The 22,367-nt window shown below is 37.3% G+C and overlaps 1 protein-coding gene across 1 annotated transcript in view; it reads right to left on the bottom strand.

Moving 5' to 3' along the window:
• Positions 1–22,367, bottom strand: part of Ostf1 (osteoclast stimulating factor 1) — a 52,032-nt gene that overhangs the window by 23,035 nt on the left and 6,630 nt on the right. Inside the window, exon 2 of the mRNA XM_078047480.1 lies at positions 2,136–2,182. Coding sequence (XP_077903606.1) covers positions 2,136–2,182 — 47 coding nt within the window. The remainder of the gene's footprint in view (positions 1–2,135; positions 2,183–22,367) is intronic.

Consider the following 22,367-nt stretch of genomic DNA (forward strand, 5'->3'; position numbering starts at 1 on the left):
ATGGTCATCCCTGGATGACCATCCCTTTTCACTTCTCTGCCCCTTCCCTCCTTTCTCCATGACACAGAGCCCTGACAATCACATTCATTTGTGGGCCTATTGCCTGACTCTCCCACCAGGATGCAAGTTGTTTTGAGTCCTTTCTGTTGTGATCACACTATCCTCAAGGCCTGGATCAGTGTCTGGTACATTGCAGGGGCTCACTGAACCATGTATGTGTGAACTTAGGAATGGATAACAGAAACTCCAACAATGGAAAATATATCCAGCAGAGTAAAAACTGCTCTGGGAGCACAGGAGTTCAGACTTGGAGGACCTGCAAATCAACCCAGGGACTTTAGCTTGCACACTGTGGAACAGCAATAGGAAGTGACCATTCATCCATTCCTATGAGTCACTTATGTCTATCAAAAAAAAAAAAAAAAAAAAAAAAGGCAGACCAGATGGACCAGAGGAAATGCCTAAATGAAATCACTTTAAGTATTTTTTGTCACTTAACATATACTGAATAAAAAAATGTTAATTTCATTACATTATCCTTTCCATGTAGCTTGATTATCTGTTAAGAGATAGCACATTTCTCTTTTCAAAGTTTCTCTTGGTAATTGTTTCATAATGTATTAAAACAACAATGACAAAAGATAAAACAACAAAATATTTTAAAGAGAAAGTGTCAGTTTTAAATGCATGGATGAGAAAATACACAAATAAAAATAGCCTATTCTTAACATCTCCTGGACAAAACTGTAAGGTTTGCATTTTTTTTTTATTATTTTTTTATTTTATTTTATTTTTTTAAGGTTTGCATTTAAGGCTAAAGAATACTGAAGCTTCATTTAATTTAAATTTAAACTCATTAAATTCATTTAAATTAGTTTAATTCAGTTCAACAAGGTTTCATACCCTTAATATGTAGGTATTCATAATAAGAAATAGCTACAAAGAGTTAATTATTAGCAAGTTAAATTATTTATAAAATACTCTGATTCATTTCCAAATTATCCTGAGTGGGTTATAACCTAAATCGTGTTTAAACTCATATTAAAGTTTCCACCTAAGAAAGTTAAATTGTGTGGCAAGCATACTACTTGCAAGTCAAAACACAAATTTCCATAGAGCTCTTTTAAGAGACCTAGAGAACACATGCTCCAGCATAGCTGGACCCTGAGAACTCAACTACATAACCCCCATTCAGATTACCACCGACAAGAACATGGCTTTATTATTCCATCATGTTCTTTAGTTTGACTTTACTATCTATGCCAGGAGACTCTTGACCAAGCAGATTGCTTTGTAAAATCAAATCCAGACTGATCTACCTTCAATAGAACTCATCAATAGTTGGTACCCTAGGATTCTTTTGTTTTTAAAAGAAAATGTTTTTATTTTATTCTGAAATAGCCATAACTACTTATAATGGTATTAGTGTGCTCACCTTGGGTTTTTTAATTAATTTTTTATTTATATATGACAGCAGAATGCATTATAATTAATATTACACATGTAGAGCAAAATTTTTTCATATCTCTGGTTGTATACAAAGTATATTCACACCAATTCATGCCTTCATTCATGTAGTTTGGAAAATGTCCATCACATTCCACCATCATTTCTAATCTCATGCTCTCTCCCTTCCCCTCCCACCCCTCTGCGCTATCTAGAGTTCATCTATTCTTCCCATGCTCCCCCTCCCTTCCGCACTATGAATCAGCCTCCTTATATCAGAGAAAACATTCGGCACTTGGTTTTTTGGGATTGGCTAACTTCACTTAGCATTATCTTCTCCAATTCCGTCCATTTACCTGCAAATGCCATGATTTTATTCTCTCTTATTGCTGAGTAATATTCCATTGTGTATATATGCCACATTATTTTTATCCATTCATCTATTGAAGGGCATCTAGGTTGGCTTCAAAGTTCAGCTATTGTGAATTATGCTGCTATAAACATTGATGTGGTTGTGTCCCTGTAGTATGCTGTTTTTAAGTCCTTCTCAGAAGATGACATACAATCAATCAACAAATAAATGAACAAAATTTCATCATCACTAGCATAGAGAAGTGCAAATCAAAAGTACTCTAAGATTTCAACTTAGGTTTTTATATCAACTTTAAGGTTAGAAACTGAATACTTACAGTTCTGGGTTCAAATGTATACAGAGCTCTGAAGACTTTAACTTGCCCTAAAAGAAAAGAAAAGATAACATGTGATCAGTTCTTTCATTTCTAAATTTTCTATAAGTAGCAGAATCTGTTATGTTCTTCAGAAACTAATCTGTAGGGTATATAAAGAACTGAAAAAGCTAAACACTAAAAAAACAAATAACCCAATCAACAAATGGGCTAAGGACCTGAACAGATACTTCTCAGAAGAGGATATACAATCAATCAATAAGTATATGAAAAAATGCTCATCATCTCTAGCAATCAGAGAAATGCAAATCAAAACCACTCTAAGATATCATCCCACTCCAGTCAGAATGGCAGCTATTATGAAGACAACAACAATAAGTGTTGGAGAGGATGTGGGGAAAAAGGTACACTCATACATTGCTGGTGGGACTGCAAACTGGTGCAGCCAATTTGGAAAGCAGTATGGAGATTGCTTGGAAAACTGGGTATGGAACCACCATTTGACCCAGCTACTCCTCTTCTCGGACTATACCCAAAGGACTTAAAAACAGCATACTATGGGCTGGGGATGTGGCTCAAGCAGTAGTGTGCTCGCTTGGCATGCATGCGGCCTGGGTTCGATACTCAGCACCACATACAAACAAAGATGTTGTGTCTGCCGAAAACTAAAAAATAAATACTAAAATTCTCTCTCTCTCAAAAAAAAAAAAAAAACAGCATACTACAGGGACACAGCTACATCAATGTTATAGCAGCACAATTCACAATAGCTAAACTGTGGAGCCAACCTAGATGTCCTTCAGTGGATGAATGGATAAAAAAAAAAAATGTGGCATATATACACAATGGAATTTTACTCAGCATTAAAAAAGAAGAAAACCATGGTATTTGCAGGTAAATGGATAGCTTTGGAGAAGATAATGCTAAGTGAAGTCAGGCAATCCCCCAAAAAACAAATACCAAATGTTTTCTCTGATAGGGAGGTTGACTCATAGTGGGGTAGGGAAGAAGAGCATGGGAGGAATAGATGAATTCAAGATAGGGTAGAGGGGTGGGAGGGAAAGGAAGCGGGTAGGGGAGTAACAAGGATGGTGAAATGTGATGGTCATTATTATACAAAGTACATATATGAAGACTTGAACTGGATGTCGACATACTTTATATACAAACAGAAATACAAAAAAGCATGGTATTTATGTGTATTAAGAACTGTAACGCAAAATAAATAAGTAAATAAATAATGTTACCTTAGATCAGAGAGAGGGAAGTGAAAGGAGGGGAAGGCAGGGGATGTGGGGATAAGAAAGACAGTAGAATGAAACAGACATTATTACTTTATGTACGTATGTGACTGTATGACCAATGTGATTCTATAACATGTATATTCAGAAAAATGAGAAATTATATCCCATCTATGTATGATACATCAAAGTATATTAGTGCATTCTACTGTCACATATAACTAATTAAAACAAATTTTTAAAAAAGAAAAAAGTAAATGAGAGGAGAGTTATTTCTAATTAAGTAGCTTTTCCACATAGAAAGGATTTTTAAAATATTTGTTAAATGAATACAAGAATAAACGCCCACCTCTGGGGGATGGCTTTGCTTCTTCCTACCAGCTGGAGCTACATGATTGCTGGTGCTTAGTTTCTGGCCTCTACAGAGTCAGTCCTCCCAACCCTAAGATCTAAGTTTAGAAAGAAAAGTGAGAGAACATCTTAATATAAAAAAAATTTAGTGGGAACATCTACACTGGCTCAATATTTTTTTTTATTTTAATTAGGTATATATGACAGCAGAATGCATTTTGATTCATTATACACAATTGCAGCACAACTGCAGCACAACTTTTCATTTATCTGCTAGTACACAATATCTGGCTCAATATTCTTAAATCAGCCAGTTAAAATTTTATATTTTTCAAAAGAAAAGACAAGACCATGGAGAAAACAAAAGAACTTGTTGAAGAAACCTGTAATTGCATCAAGTCCCCAAACAGAGAAAGTACAATAACCAAGCAAAGAGGACTACTTGAGTGTTGTCCTCCATCCTGCCAAACAATGCCTCTTTAAATGTCCATCTGCAACATTTCCATAATACTCTGTATCCAAAGCCTTTATTTGCTAGTCCACTTCATCTGAAGACAAGAACCCCAAATCATTTGTTAAAGTTTGAATACGAGGTGTCACCCAAAAGCTCCTGTTAATGCAGGAATATTCAGAGATGAAATGATTGCATTGTGAGAGCTGTAACCTAATCAGCCCATCCTGGTTTAAGTGGACTAACTGGGTGTTAACTGTAGGCAGGTGGGTTATGCCTGGAGATGGGTCTCTGAGAGTGTGCCCTGGAAATGTAGATCTTTCCTATGGCTCCTTCCCTCTCTTTCTCTCTCTGCTCTCTGCATCACCATGTGAGCAGTTTTCCTCCACTGAGCCCTTCCGCATGATGTTCTGTCTCACTTATGGCCCAGAGTAATGGAGTCAGATGTCTATAGATGGAGACTTCTAAAACCGTGTGCTCCAAATAAAATTTTTCCTTCTTTAAGTTATTCTTGTTGAGTACTTTGGTCACATTAATACAAAGTTCAACTAAGACATCCTTCAAAGGCTGGGGTTGTGGCTCAATGGTAGAGCACTTGCCTCGCATATGTGTAGCACTGGGTTCGATTCTCAGCACCACATATAAATAAATAAAATAAAAATCCATTGACAATTAAACATATATATATTTTTTAAAGACTTTTTAACCTTTTTAACCCTTTTTTTTAAAAAAAAAAAAAAAGCATTCAATTTCATAGCATCTACCAGGCACACAGTATAAACAAATTTGCTAGATGAATACACGAGTACAAACTCAAACAGCATAGGATCTACAGACAATAAAACGGGAGTGGGGGGGGGGTCATGAAATAAGTAGATTTAGAAAATATATAGAAATAGAAATCTATTCACTTGGAGCACTGGCTGGAAGACCCTTTAAAGATGATATCTAAAACAGGACATCATTCAGAACAGTGGACTCTGAGGTAGGATTCAGGAAGCCTACTTCACAAATTATTCACATTTTTATCTAACTCTTTTTCCTACTTGAACATACTTTATAATATAGAAGCATAATATAATGGATATACAACTTATAAATACATGCACATTTACTAAGAGTAAGTATTCAAGAAACTTTAGTTTAATAGGATTTAAGTATTATGGCCAGGCGTAATGATGGGCACCTATAATCCCAAAGCATTGAGAGGCAGAGGTAGGAGGACTGCAAGTTCAAGGCCAGGCTCAACAACTAAGTGAAGCCTTAAGCAACAAAGCCAGACTCTGTCTCAAAACAAAAAATAAAAATAATAAAAAGGAGTGGGGATGTGGTTCAGTGGTTAAGTAATCCTGGGTTCAATTCCCAGTACAAAAAAAAAAAAAAAAAGAATTTAATCATTATGAAGCCAGGAATTGATGTCACTTTATGAGTGAGATATGCAAGTACCTAGCACAGAGTCTAGAGCATAGGAGGGATTTAGTAATTATTTGCTAAATAAATGAAGAATAGATGAATAATAAAACAAATGGAAATATGCACTCACAAAAGTCTGAAAAACAGTAGTTTAGAACAACACTGTCCAGTATAACTTAATATAATGACAGAAAAGTTCAACATCTTTGTGAGTTACCCATACAGAGCACATGTTATGTGGTCCATGTGATCAAGGAACTGATGTTTACTATTATTTAATTTTAATTAAGTTAAATTGCCACACATGGCTAGTGGCTAGTGTATGAAAGAATGCAGGTTTAGAACATGACTTAAATGTCTATTAAGAAGGAACTATGAGCTGGGGTTGTAGCTCAGTGTAGAGTACTTGCCTAGCACATGTGAGGCACTGGGTTCCAGCACCAAGTATAAACAAATAAATAAAATAAAATAAAATAAAAAAGCTCCACCAACAACCAAAACATATTTTTTAAAAAAGAGGGAACTATGTAAATCAACTGTGGTTCATCCATACAATAAAGTCACTAAAAAAGAATGCTGCACATTATTCATAAAAGCCAAGACATGGCATCAACTTAAGTGTCTATCAATGGCTGAATGGATAAAGAAACTATGGTATATATGCACAATAGAATGCTATCCAGCCTTCATAAAGAAGGAGATCCTGCTCACCTATGGCCAAGAATCAAAAGAGGAAGGAGGGAACCAGGTCCCACAATCCCCTTCAGGGCATGCCCCAATGACCTAAGGACCTCACACAATGCCCTACCTCCAGAGGTTCCACCATCTCCCAACAGCACCACCCTGGGGACTAAGCCTTTAACACACAGGCCTTTGTGGAACATACCAGAACCAAACTGTAGCATATGTGGAATCCAAAAAAAATTGAATTTACAGAAACAGAAAGTAAAATGGTAGTTAGCAGAGGTGGGGGGTTGAGGGAAATTGGGAGATGGTCAAAGGACACAAAACTTCAGTTAGACAGGAAGAATAAGCCAAGAGATCTACTGTACATCATAGTGACTGCAATTAACTGCAGACTATACACTTGAAAATTACTAAAAGGAAAGTAAAGACAGATCCGGTCTAATTGTGGAAAACAATGAAGAACCTGCTGTGTTTGTGAAAGGGAACCTAGTTCTGAGCTAGCAAAGCTGTGTCTGTATTTCTTCATGATCTGTAATCTAAGAGGTGCTCAATAAATGTTTGCTGAATGAATGAATGAATGAATGATGCATACTCAACTCTAAAGAAGAATTTTCTTCTGTGAAGGAATTAAACCAGGCCAAAAAAAAAGAAAATTAAAATTCTTTGGTGGCTATTGTCATACACTCTCTCTTAATAAGGAGAGAAAGAAGAAAAGTTCTCATTATAGACATTTGTCTTATGCTATGTTCATGTTCAAACATACCACAATGAATCCCCTTCATTATATAATAATAATGCTCTAGTTGAAATAATAATAATAATAGAAGGGAGATTAGCAGAGTAGAGCAAATGGATCAGGGGGAGGGAGGACAAAGAAAAAAGAAAGGAACTGGGAAAGGAGATTGAGCAATTTACGTTAAGTACATGCATGAATACAGCATAAGGAATCCCCCTATAATGCATAATTATAATGCACCAATAAAAAACAAATTAAGATTAAAAAGAAAACTGCTAAGAATAGATTTTCAGTGTTCTCATCACAAATACATGAAAAGTATGTGAGGTAATGCATCTGTTAATTAGCTTGAGTTAGCCAGACCACAAAGTAAACATGTATCAAAGCATCATGTTGTACACCATAAATATATACAATTTTTACTTATCAAAAAAAAAAAAAGAAAAGAATGCTACAGACAGAGCACAGATATCAACATAGAAGAGTCTACAAACTATTCAGTGAAAGATAGGTTAGGGAGAGCAGCATGCCCAGTACTATCCTGTTTATGTTAACCACACACAAATCTTGAATGACAGCATCATTTTTGGGGCCATCACATCCCTCTGTATATTATTATTTACACTCATTGCACGGTATGTGTGTGACTTTTAATCCATGAAAAAAGTAACAATACTTTCATTTGGGGAAGGCAGAAACACCATTCTCTTTCCTCTAAACATCTTCATATAGAAGAGCATCTCCTATCCCCTGTAATTTGGAGTATCTACCAGAAAATACTTTCTGTGATCTGAATTCTAGTGCTGTATCTCTCCTATTCTTCATAGGCAAAATCAAAACTGAACTTTTTTTCTGTGTGAAGTCTGTTTTGTTTTGTTTCTCCCCACACCCACACCCTTTTTAGAGAAAGGAAACATCACCCGGAAGGGGAAGCTGCCAGGAGAAATGCTTTCTGCTGACTTGATTGTCTGAGAGGAGAGAATAGTTATCTGGATTACTTCAAACTTTCCACGGAGAAGTCACACAGGAAGTAGTCCACTAGTGACCAAAATCAATAGTGCTAGGATGTTCTTTTTCCTTGGGGTGGACAGCAATGAGAAGTGGGTACTGATTTTGGTTTAAAAAAAAAGACCCAAGGTCAAACTAATGGGCTTTAGATAAAATTCAATAAAAATTAAGGAACCTGAAAATAAATACATGATATGTGAATAAGCTACTGATTTTTATAATTGTACATCTTGTGATAATCTTACTTAAATTGTTCACACTGAATGAAGTAGGAGATTAATTTAAACTTTGCTTCATACTAAATATAAATTAATTTGTTGGGCTATTCTATAAAGGAACATTCTATTTGTGTAACATTAGACTCTTATAGATCCCTTTTAATCCATATATTATAAAAGTTCCTTAATCTATTCCATTCTCAAAATTGAGTCTACTAGAAATGGAAGAATGCAATAGAAAGAGCTGCAGGATATGAAAGATATACATAAAAAAAGAAAAACAGATGATTTCCATACTTACAGCTTACCACAGCTAGAGGTTCTCTCATGAGAACAATAATTAATAATACTTAATATGATTAGTTAATAATTAATCAGTTTAATACTTTAACTAACCATTTTTATCGAATTTGATTAAACTTTGAGCAACATTCTCCAGGTTTGCAGGTTCACAGAGAGTGTTGAGGGAAAGAAATCAGGGTGCTCTGTTTGTATTTTACCTTCCTTGTAGACAAAATATGACAGTATGCCTATAATCCCAGTGGCTTGGGAGGTTCAGGCAGGGGGATCACAAGTTCAAAGAGAACCCCAGAAACAGCAAGGCCACAGGCAACTTAGCATGACCCTGTCTCAAAATAAAATAAAAAGGGATGGGGATATGGCTCAGTAGTTAAGTGCCCCTGGGTTCAATCTCTGGTACCAGAAAAAATAATGTGTGTGTGTGTGTGTGTATAAATAACAGTACCCATCATAACAGATCATAAAGAGTAGGCACTGATGAATTCCAATTTTTTTTACAGAAGGCAGATTCACAAACGTAAAATAGTTGTGTTCTTATATAAGCAAATAGGCTATATTAGATGCCTTCCTGTGACTCTCAGCTTCGTTGTTTTCTCACACAAGGCTGGAAGAAAGTGGAGCTGAGAAGACTGGGAATGACCTGAAAATCACCTGACTGAAGAGGCCCACCCTTTTGTCTGATGCTTTGGGAGAGTCCTGCATGAACCAGCAGCACAGGGAATAGAACAGTATGAAGGAGTTGAGCAAGGCTGGTCTCCAGAAGGACATAAACAAGATAAGCAAATTCCCACGTCAGCAGCAGCAGCAGCAGCAACAGCAGCAGCAGCAGCAGCAGCAGGAGCAGGCAGGCATCTGCTGGCTCCACTTTTTGCCAGCCTCGCCCTTCCCTTTTCTCTGCAACCCCACCCAGCCCCTATAGAGAAGGGGCGAATCCACTGGTCATCAGCCAAATGCTACATTTTTCCTCTGGAGCAACGTTGGCTTCCAACTCAAATAAATGAATTCATGTTCAAGGGAATAGAAGAAGGGAGAAAGTGGAGGGTGGGGGGGGGGAGGGGGGGTCTTTTATAGGCAAAGAGTAAGAGAAACTTCTGCTTTGAGGTAATGTATGAGAGTACCTAGAGGCCCTGGAACAATGCTCAGATGACTTGGGGCTCATAAATTTGAACACAAAATTTCTAATTTATTTTATTCTCTGTTGATGAAGGAGTAGAGAAAAAGCTTTGAGAGAGAGACACCAGGGCAATGTTAAAAAGGGACTGCTCCCAGGCAGAGACTGGCATTTGATAGAGAGCAAGAGGAATGACCATTTGAAATGTCACAGTGTAGTTACCTGTATCAGACTGATGATTTCTCGGATCTTTAAGAATGCCAGGAAGCATGGGACCTTTTAGAGAGGCTTCATTTAAATTAGTGATGATAACCATTATGGACCTACTGTGTGACTAAAATGAAAGACACTGGACAATGGGAAAAATAAACTGGGCAGATGCCAGAATATTATTAGCACTAAAACTAAATGAGTTGAGTAGCTATGACAGATGGCGCAGACTTCCATACAAAATTACTAAGTGAAAGAAATCAATCTGTAAAGCCCACTGTATAATTCCAACTATGTACATCTTGGAAAGGCAAAACTCTGGAGACAGTAAAAAGATCAGTGGTTGCCAGGGATAAGTGGGGAGAAAAGTTTGAACAAGTGAGGCACAGAGGATTTTAGAGCAGTGAAGCTACTCTGTATGACACTACAGTGGTGGATACATGTCATGTATTCATCTAAACCCCACAGAAGGTCCTAAGTGAATCCTAAGGTGAACTATAAACTTAGGGTAATAATGATCTGTCAATGTAGATCTATTGATTGTAATCAATGTACCACTCTAGTGGGGGAAATTGATTATCAGGGAGACAATAGGGTAATAATGATCTGTCAAGGTAGGTCTATTGATTGTAACCAATGTACCACTCTAGTGGGGGAAATTGATTACTAGGGAGACTATGCATGTGTAGGGCAGCAAGATATATGGAAAATCTCTATGACTTCCACTCGATTTTTCTGTGAACTTAAAACTGCCCTAAAAAATAAAGTCTAAATTTAAAAGTTTGGATTTGGAAGCATCTAGGATTTTGAACTTTCAGATTAGGGATATTCAACCAGAGAGTCCATAGTAATATTTCAAAATCTAAAAAGCTCTGAAATCTGAAACACTTCTGGTCCCAAGCATTTTGGCTAAGTAATACTCAATCTGTTGACTGTTTATTTTATATATATATATATATCTATATATATCTCTCTCTATATATATCTATATATATATATATACACACACACACACATATGCACACACTGTATATACATATCCATAAATATATATATATATATATATATATATATATATATATATATATAATGTTAATAAAGATGAGAAAAACTAGAATTCTCAGACTTTTAGTGGGAGTACAAACTAGCACAGCCCCTACAGAAAATTTTTTAGCAATGATGTTAATTCATGGGTTTTTTTTTTCCTTTTATTTTAGTACCAGGGATTGAACCCAGGGGCACTTAACCACTGAGCCACATCCCCAGCACTTTCTGTTTTTTTTTTTCTTTTTTTTTTTTGAGACAGGGTCTCACTAAGTTCCTTAGGGCCTCACTAGGGTACTGTGGCTGGCATATGACTGGCTATTTTTCACAAATCTTAACATATCTTTGAAATTTAAGTTGCATTTTGGGGAAAAGAACATAACTAGAAAACCCTCCCCAGCATCTGTTGCAGGACTAAAATACTGCATACAAAAATAACCCCTCGTGGGGGCTCGGATGTGGCTCAAGTAGTAGTGCGCTGGCCTGGCATGCGTGAGGCACTGGGTTCGATCCTCAGCACCACATAAAAATAAAATAAAGATATTGTGTCCACCTAAAACTAAAAAATAAACATTTTAAAAAAATAATAACCCCTCCCCACTGTCTCACTTTTCTCACAGCGAGTCTCAACTTTTCTCACAGCGAGTCTCAACATTTAAAAAATGCAGATAATGACCCACTATCCATAGACTATGAAACTAATTTAGTGGCTTTAAAAAAAATTAAATAGGAGCAGAGCCTAGTATACTTAGTAGAAATAATTATGATTATTTGAAATGTTGGAAATGGACAAAATAGATATTTATTTTAGAAATATTCATCCAAAATTATGTTGGCATGCTATAAAATGGGCAAATATTAACAATTAATATTTAGAAAAACTAAATGTTGTCTTCACAGAATAAACTACTCAATACAAGAATAAATCTGAAACTCTTATCTAAAGATTTAACGATGATTATAATCTTACTAGAAATTCCAGGCTGAGAATATAGCTTAGTGGTAGAACACTGGCCTAAAAATAATGAGGTCTTGGGTTCTGTTCAGCACCACAAAAGAGACAAAAAAAAAAAAAAGAAGAAGAAAAGAAAGAAAGAAAGGAAGAAATTCCTATAGACCCACTTTGAAAGTTTAATATAAAAGTGCAAGTATCAAAATTCCGCGGCACTATCAAAGGCAGCCCCATGGGACTTTTGCAAAAGTAGCACATGCTCTATCTAAATAAAGAGGTGGAAAAGCAGGACATCTCTGCAACCACTCTGCCGCAAGTTAGTAAACCTTCCTTTCCCTGTTACAGAAATGCACTGAGTACCTCCTGCTCCTCTCCTGGTGATGCCACTTCAAGGAAGACAATCCCATGAAGCATCCCATGAAGAATTCCATGGTTTCCCAAAGATTACTAGCAATCACGCTATCTCAACATTAAATCTCAGTCTATACCTACAATTTTTACTCTTTAATGATTTGGGGCTTAAAATTGACAGCCTTGGGCTGGGGATATAGCTTATTTGGTAGAGTGCTTGCCTTGCATGCACAAGGTCCTGGGTTCTAATCCCCAGCATCACACACACACACAAAACTGCAGCCTTAAAATTATCATCCATACAATGGGTATTCTTCCAATACTATATATACATTTATGCTTTCAATTGACTAAAAGGATTTCAATAAATAAAGCACAAAATATCAAATCAGAATATATAAAGTCCACCTTTGGATAAGTTACATTTAGAATATTTACATGTTTTTCCAAATTAATATAAAGATAACAATAAATCAAAATGCCCTGCCTTGTTTGCATTACTGGTGGTACAACTGTGATCAGGCATGAGTGTTCGCTCTGTAATCTACAATCCCTGCTTGAGCAGAAATCTTAATGTGTCAAGCATGACACTGAAGTAGAGAATCCTGTTTGTGGCCATACTACTCTGAACACACCCAATCTTGTCTGAAGTAGACAATACCCCCTTTGGACAACCAGCCAAAGCTCAACAACAAATTCTAAAAGAAATGTGAGGCTAAGATGAACTTATACATGTGTGTACATTTATATATGAGGTTTTTAAGTAAAATATATTACCTTACTAGAGATCAACGTCAATATATATATAAAAGCCAATATTCTTCCATCTTCCCCCAAAGCAGCTGGGTACAAACAAGCTTAGAGCTCTCAAGAAAGAAGAAAAGGAAGAGAATTATTTGATCAAAGGAGAATCATTTAAAAAAAGTGAATGGACTATATACGTATATTTTTCTCACATTTGTCTAAGAGAATGAAGGATGTATTACTCTTTATTTATACCCTATGGTATTACCCAAAAAGTGTCAACACCTTAGAATGTTGTCAGAGTAAGTGAAAGTATTAATATGATTTCCACTGAGCATATTTATTCTATTAAACATGCATGATGAAACAGGATGTTTTCTGCTCAAAAACAAAACAGAAGGAGTTCATGTGATGGTATCCAAGAGTCAAGGCCGTCCTTTAGATTCCTAGGGTGAAAGGAAACAGCTGTGCTCTGTTGGACCAACATAGACCTCCCCTGGGCTTTGTGGATTCCAATGCCAGTAAATGAGGTGGTTAGCTCAGAACAGGCTTCTTGGCTCAGATTTCTGTGTGTCATTCCACAAAAGCCCACTGCTCTTGAAAATAAAAAGAGAGACTATAATCCTTGGAAAGAAAATCACAATGTGATTTGGAGCACAGTAATGTCCAAAAGTTGCAGATGTAATGAATAAGTTTCTTCCCACATATTCATATTCTTGGATAAATTAGCTTCATTCATTATACTTGCATATCTAATAGAAAAGACAATGAACATGACATTATTATCCCTCCTTATTCTAGCACTACTCTTCTTTGCTACCTCCCTATCCAATCCAAAAAGGAAAAGGGGTGGGGGGGACTAAAGAATTTAAAACGTGTCTTGATTTCAGCTGCAGGAATGACAGACTCCTTAAAAACAGTAGCCAGTGTGTTTTCTGACAAGAGGGTTCTGTTTATTAACAGTGAGCCTTTCTAATCCATTTTTTTTTTCATTTGCTTATGCTTTTTTAGTGCCTTTCAGCAAACTTGGTTGTTTTTACATCTTGAGAGACCATACCTGCTGGTTATTTTTATTTCTTCTCTTCCATATGAAATACAAGTCCCAAAAGAGCAGGGTTCAAAATTCCAAATGACAAACTCTTTGTCAATCGTGTTTTGACTGACTAAACATTACAGCCACTAAAGACTATTTATCCCAGGATGAAGGGCTTCCAAGACAGTTTAAGGAGACCTCATGGAAAATAGGAGAACACAATTACAGTCCTGGAAATTAAGTAATAATAGTAAGAAGAAGTCTACATTGGTCATCCCATCTTCTACAAAAAGCAAAATAAGTACGAGGGCTGACCCATAACAATAATACCTGGTTTTGTGTGACCCATGAGAAGAAGAGTTTTACATTTTTAAATAGTACAGGGGAAGGTAAAAAATAATATTTTTAAAAATTCAAATTCAAACTCCAGAGTCCATGAAATAAAGTTTGGAGCACAGCAGTTCATTTGGATATTGTCTGCGGCTGTTCCACATTATACAATGGCAGAGTCATAGTTGCAACAGAGACTTTGTGTGGTCCAAAAAGCCTAAAATATTTACTATCTGCCCTCTTACAAAAAAAAAAAAAAAAAGAAAGAAAAATTGTGAAACCCTATCCGATGGTCCCGCTTTCCTGTAAGTTACAAGTCAGACAAAGGGAGCATTACTGCACAACATGGGGGAACCTTAGCACCAAGTGTGCCTCCTGCTGACCCCAGAGACCAGCTGGGCCTTGGACTCCTCTCACGGGAACTGAGTGAATGGGAGAACAACTCTATGTGCCAAGACACCAGGCAAAGCATTAACTTGCAGCAATATATTTACTCCTCAAAACCAATCCTTTGATGGAGATCCTTTATGAGCCCTATTTTACAGCTGAGGAAACTGAGGCTAGAGAGAGTGAGAGGTCATTAGTCCAGGTCCACACGACCAGGAAGTGGCAGTGAAGAGGCTGAACCTGAGGTGACAGGCTCAGGAGACTTGAAGTGAACCCACTCGGGACATGGCTCCTGGCTCTAGACCCTGCGATCTGAACACTCTGAACATCCAGAAAGCTGAGGTTTTCATGCTAGATTAAACACATTACTATATGTAAAATATCAGGTGCAGTTTGGGATGTTTAATTAACAATGTTAGCCATTGTTAATTACTATGCCTATTTTTCCTTTGGTGATTGGAACTCAGGGGTATTTTACCACTCAGCTACATCCTAGCCCTTTTTTATTTTTTATTTTTAGACAGGGTCTCCTTAAGTTACCAGGGCTGCCCTCAAACTTACATCCTCCTGCCTCAGCCTCCTGAGTTACTGGGATTACAGACACGTGCTACCACGTACATCATTACTACGCATTTTTTATTATTTGGGGCTTACTTCTTGTGTCTTCATCCTCACTGGCAAACACTATTATTGTAACTCTAGTCCTGTATATTAAGGAACTTATCACTTATAATATCTTTTTTTAATATATTTTTTTTAGTTGTTGATGGACCATTATTTATTTATATGTGGTGCTGAGAATCAAACCGAGTGCCTTAGATGACTCCAGCCCCTGACAGAGATATCTTAATGTTTTATTAAGCAAACAGAGCACAGTTTCAACATTCTATCTTTTAATGGCTATTAAAGGTTGAAATAGGAGTTTAAATTGGTTATTTTTAATCTATGATCATGAATACAAAATTATTCACCGAAAAAAACCCAGAAATGTATGAATGTATAAATGTATACATATGCTGGAATACATGTTGTCTTGGTAAAAATTTTTTTAAAAGGTTTATCACATTCTTTAAAAAATAGCTTTTGGGGAATATTCTGATGTTTTGCAACTCTGTAAAAAAATCTGGTTGTAATATGTATAAAATCAGCCACACAGAACTAAAATATGCATATTAGAAAAACTGCAAGAAAACAACAAAATATTAACAGTTATCTCCGGGTGGTAGAACTATAAGTCACATTTCTTTTTTTTTTTTTATTTCTAAATTGTCTACAATGAATAGGAATTCCATGCACAACAAAGAAAATGTGTTTCTATTATTGTCCTAGTAAAGGACAACTCAGAAATTATCTGTATTTTATTTATCAGCAGAGTATTATATATTAATATAAGGCCTCTTTTGTTCTCCTTTTCTCTACTTTGCCATGAAAAATAAAAAATGGTAACAAGATAAGCAACTTCAATGCAAAGAACAAGCACAAACCTGAGAATGCATACAACTCCCTAGTGAATTATGGCTACTATAAGCTATGACAGCAGTTGACACCTGTCTAAATTTTGGAAAGAGAACAGTAGGTACCCATGCAAAAAGAGGCAGGATAGAGCTGCCCCACAATGATAATACGGAAGTCACAGAGCGGGTGGAAGTCAGGAAGTCCAAGAACAGCTAGTAGACGAACTTGCCTGAAGCCTGTGATTGAAAATGGTGATTAGGCTGGAGGCGTGAGCATATGCCTCAAACCTTTTTTTTTTTTTTTCAACTTGAACTTTATCTTTTAGCTCTTTTTCAATATTACTTCCACTGGATGAATACAGCATATCAATTCTGAGTATAGCACATAATTAGAGATGAACATATAATCATTTTTTCTTTCTTAGAAGAACAGTAACTAAAAAGACTGCATGCTAAACCTATATGTCTACTTTCTCAAACTTGTTTGAGACCCACAAGAAATATTAGTTCACATCAGGACCCAGGAAATACACCACACACACACACACACACACACACACACACACACACACACACAAAAACACACACACACACACACAGAGTCTCTCTCTCTCTCTCATAAAATTTTAAAAAGTTTTACAAAAAAATATTTACCCTTACTTTGAGTGATTCATTCTGATATTTTTGCTCCCCTCCTCCTTTGTCACCTCTCTACCCCATCCCCCTTTTTTCTTACTGGATGCTAGTGATGACTAATTAATTAGATTGACTAAATGCTCTACAACTGGGTCACCATTCACCATTTGAAAATACACTAGGCCAGAACATTTACTACATAAATGTGTATAACCAGTGTTTGTAAACTAAATAAAAAATTCTCAGAGATACATTTCTGGTACTGTTAGCAATAATGAAATGTCCTCAAAATATATTTTAAATGACCTTAGTCTTAGCCCTCTATAAAGATACATTCTAATAAGACACTAGGATGTTAAAAATGTGCTCACTATTCACAGCAGAACCCCTTTCAAACCTGATATACAAAAGAAAACACAGAGTCTGTAAGAAAAAGGAAAAAGAATCACTAGAGACAGGACTCAGCTGAAGCTAGATGTTCAAAACTGCCCCCATAGACACAAAAGGCCAAATCTGTAGCTGCTAGTTAATACAAGCATCTGGATGTGTGCAAAATAGTAAAAATCACAAGAGGAAAAAGAGCAAAGAGTCAATAATACCTTGAGAAATGAACTTCTCTCTGTTCAGAAAACAAAAGGATTCAAATGTTTTTATGCAGCACAGTCAAAATACTACAAAAGTCCCTATCTCAAAAGACAACAAAACCAAAAAGAGGAAACTGAATACAAAGACAGGGCCCTCTCTAAGAAACTACCAAGTGTTCCTTTCTCTCAACACCATCCTCTCTCACTGACATCACAGCCTTTACCCTGAAAACTGTTTCCCTAATCCTCTGCCCTCTCAAATCACAGCAGCACGACCTGGGAGGTTTACATCACATTCCTAACAGCCACTTTCCTGTCCTAACAGTGGTGAGGCTTGCCTGGGGGCCTGGGACTTGTAGGTTATGGAGCCTCCATCCCAGGGCCAGACCTGACTGCAGGCTCAGCTCAGCAGCCAAGCAGCAAAAGCCCCAGGTGGTGAGTTCCTGCTCTGGGCTGGCTTATCTGAGAGTCAAGATTATTTATGGCTAGGAGGGGCTAGTCAGAACTCAGGAGCTTCTGGAAAGACCCAGAGAATCTAAGTGACTTCCCAAAAGACCAGGGTAAAATCTTAATCCAAAATATCAAGGTATTTTCCCAAACCAGGTCAGATTTGGGGGGAAAAAAAAGAAGTGTCCCAAAAAATGGAGTCTTTTAGAAATTTCCCAGAGCGTGACCAGGCAGGACAAATGAAAAGCTTGGTTTTGTGGGATTGTGATTAAAACAGGGTAAATTCCAGGAGCATTAAGGTAAGAATCCCCTTTTTCTCAAGGCCTGGGGTAAAGGGTTGCAGCAACCCTGAGAGTCATAAACCTACCCTCAGTGCCTTACCTCTCAGCCACTCCAAAGCCGAAGGCCACCTCCATCCTCCACGGTGCACTTTGCTCACAGACTGTTTTTTTTTTTTTTTTAAACACTCTTTTTCACTGATGGATGCTCAGAAGCTCATTTTGTTTTTTTAGGAACATGGGGATGTGGGTAGGAAGAAACAGTGAATGGAGACAATGGAATTTGGCCTTAAATTTCTAGGAATGCCTCGGTCCCCACCCAAGTCCCAGATTCTGCAGTACTATTTGCTGTGTAAGACATGGATGGGGTGACAGTGAAAATAACCTCTCTATCCACCAGACAGAAGAGGGAAATGTCAGCATTCTCTGGAGCAGTGGCTTGCCATCAATATGCAGTGGTCATCTAAATTGTAGCTTTTCAGAATAAGCATAGGAATTTGCTCTCCTTCTAAACTCACTGTCCACATACAGAAGTAAACTACCTTCTGGTCATCTGTCCTAACAAACTGCAGTTCTTTATCTCTGGTTTTAAAGATAATGGAAAATTAACACTCAGGATCATTACAATAATTTTTAACTACAAATAGATTATTTTATTTGAATTCTAAGCCACAACAATAAAATGTATTCCCATTAGTATAATTCTATGTTCTCAAAATTGCCATTATATCATAATCCCTAGAAACATGTAAATGTTGTTTTGCTGGAGGGTAAAAGAGGTTTTTGGTTTCTTGTGTGGACCAACATAAATGGCACAGCAATAAGTGGAAAGAGAATTATTCTGTTAAGGGAAGACCTGTCATTCCTCCTGTAGAAAGAAGTACTAAAACACTCCTCCCTAGAATCAAATGTGAGAATTTCCTAAAAACAGGATCTGGCCTTGAATCCATGACCGAAACTGTCACTTCCAAAATAAACAGGAAAAAAATACAAGATGCAGCTCTTAAGAAAGCAAGATTCTGAATGATAATTTGCATAAAGAATTAATTTCTAAAAACTAGTAGATAACATATTCCTAGATTGCAGGTCGACAGAGTTAATGTTACTGAGTATCAGCTTTATACTTTCCAAACATAAAAGTCCCCACTGACTCAATGGTCATTCACAAATGACCACAGTTTGCAATCCTCTCATTGGAATCTGTGCATATAGTACCCAACATATTCCTGCAAGGCCGCTTCAAGGTTCTCTTTTCCTAGTCAGCTATAAAAATAAAAAACACTGCCTTATGCAGTCAGAGCATAAATGAAATTGGATCAGGCTTAATTATTAATACATTATGCCCCCACTCCAACCCTCGTCCCTCCTCTCCTCTCGGTTTTCTTGTCATAGAAATCTGGACTGATGGAAAGCTCTTGGAGAGTTTTATTTCTTCATGTTTGTATTACCTGATATGAAACACAGGCAGTAACTAAGAAAAATTAAAAATGCCCCCAGATATCTATAAGAAGAAGTGCAAGTTGAAATTATTTAGGAATGTGAGAAATTGTTTGAAGTAGACTTCATTCAGATTCAGAATAAAATGAAGAAAGTGAGGCCCAAGTAGCCTAGTGATATTATCAAGGTCACCTACCAAGGTCATTTGAAACTGTGTAATCAGAACTTCATCCCAAAGCTAATGCTTATTTTCCATTACTATAATCAGCCTTCTCCTGTTCCAGTGCATGGCTGGAGACTATACTATCCACCTTATTAGATAGTTTTTATGCCCAAAGTCCTATCCTTAGAGTCATTCAGTTAAACAGGGAATTCCTTTTCAGAATCTTGTTCATAGCTTATCTTATATTTAATATATTAGGGGAAGGGAGCTACAATAAATCAATGATTAGTTTAAGACTGAAGGTGAATTTGGTCATCAGATAAGAAACAGTAAATTTGTTTTCAGAGCCTATAGAGTTTAGGAGAGAAGAAACCTAGTTTCAGTTGATGTGAGAACATTGGGACCATCCTGGGCAAGCAACTCCCTGGGCACGTGGCCCTAGTATCCTGGGGTGCCATCATCAAAACTCAAATAGCCAATGGGCATGCAACTGAAGTCTGCCAAATATTGACCTAAAGAGAGAAGCCAGCCCTTACACAGACTATTCAAGAGTAGACAGAGACTCAGAGCAACCACAAGACGACAACACTTCAGAAAGGCACCGGTATTGTTAGCCAAAGGCCCAAACAATCTTGACTTGTGTCTAAAAATAAAATAGAGACAAATGGTAAGAATTAAAGGCAGATGAAATTAAAGGCAGGTGTCCACATGCTAGTCAAGAAGGAGTGCCAGAACAGGTGTCAAAGCATCAGAGATGTCGAGCACGGTGGTGCATGCCTGTAATCCCAGCAACCTGGGAAGCCAAGACAGGAAGATCGCAAATTCAAAGCTAGACCTTCAGCAACTTAGCAAGACCCTTCCTTAAAATAAAAACCAAAAGGACTGCATGTGTGGCTCAGTGGTAAAGCACTCGTGAGTTCAATCTCTAGTGCCAAAAAAACAAAACAAAACATCAGAGACCTCATTCCAAACACGAATCAGAAAATAGGGAAAAGCCAGTTGTGAAAAACAGAGCTTCTAAGAAGCCAGTAGCAAGTCCTAGGGACCCTAAAGGTCCCCAAAGGAACCCTAGAGTTGCAATATTTAAGCACACAATTGGTCCACAAGAGTCAGAGGACATTAGGCAAGAACCAGAAGCCCTATCAAATGGAAGGTTCCCAGAAAGGGGAAGTGAGATGTCACCATAAACAGCATCTCCTACTTCACATTCCAGCTTAAAGTAGGTCCAGGTTCCAGTGAGTGCTGCCTTGGGTGATGTAGATTTAGAACCAAAATGCAGAGGAGTAGAACAGGATTTATTCTCCAGCAGAAAAATAAGGCTGAACAATTTTAAGGTTGGCACACACAATTCAGTGTACTAACTTTGGATTTCTGTTGCAATGTTTCACAGCCAGTATTCTTGCCTGAAAAATATGAGAACACCTTCTATTCATGTCCTCCCAAAGCTATACTGACTCATCAACAGGCCCCCAAAAAACAAACAGCACATGCTAATCCAGAGATCCTGTAACCTCAGCCAGTAACATGTCAAAGACAGTCACAAGAGTCTGGTTTTCAAGCAAAGAAAGTTGAGACTCTGGAATCGTCCAAATATGGAGTCAGAGATACCTGTCAACTGTGCTAAAAGACAGAAGGGGCTTCTCTCAACCAACCACCTCACTTCACACTCAGAAAGCTGGGACTTGGAAGGATTTTCCTCCAATGATGGCTTTAGTCAGGAGAATTCCAGGAGACACACAGCCACTCCAAAATACCTCCAGGTTGAAGAGATTTCTTGTCTTATAGGAGTAAGTTGATTTAAGTCCTGCATGGGGAGAAGGGAATCCTGAAATGGAATCCATGAGTTTTCCAGGAGCAGGCAAAATCCCTAGTATATCCGGTTGTCAGAAAGACCTTTTTTATGGGGCCTTCAGCTCTTGTAAAGGGCCTGAGCTAATCCCTCCAGCATGAACACGGATGGTATTGGTTGCAGAGTGTTCTTTATTCTGAATCTGAATTGCCCACCAGCTCCTGAGAAATCAGAAGCATGAGGAAGAAAAAGATCCATGGTAAGTGCATTCTTAGCTCCCAAGACTATACAACCAAAGTCGCTTTTCAAATTCTAAGGGATGCTAAAGTTTTAAAATCCCATGCCAACTGAACTACACAAATATTCTTCCTCAACTCCTGCCCCAAGAGTAAGATGAAAGATTTGCCTTATAATTTTCAAAAAGTCCTATAGATGTTCAAACATAAAGTGGGACATGACTAGCAAGAACAAAAAGGTGGTGGCAGCAGATGCACCAGTAATTTGTTTAGTGATTTGAAGCTGCTAACTCTCCTTAACCAGGGGCTGCAAACTAACCCACAGCTATTACCATTGACAAACAGATAAGCAGATGCATCTGCAAAAAAGACTGGCAGGTATACATTTAAATTATTGCTTTCTGTGCAGAGCAAGATTATGACCCACAAACTGTTACATTAGATAAATGGCTTTCTCTTTATTTCAGAAAAATAAATTCTCCAGTTGGCAGTTCTGTGTGTGCACTGAGTTTTCATGGCTTCTCAGAGAGAAGCTCAGCACTTTTGCAGTCAAATGTGGATAAGAGAATATATTTATTTCATTTCTACTTCAGTCAAATGACTCTTCCCCCTTTGCTGCCCAGCAAACTTACTCAGCATTCAAG

Source organism: Ictidomys tridecemlineatus, chromosome 4 (assembly GCF_052094955.1).
Source record: "Ictidomys tridecemlineatus isolate mIctTri1 chromosome 4, mIctTri1.hap1, whole genome shotgun sequence".
NCBI classification, from domain to species: domain Eukaryota; kingdom Metazoa; phylum Chordata; class Mammalia; order Rodentia; family Sciuridae; genus Ictidomys; species Ictidomys tridecemlineatus.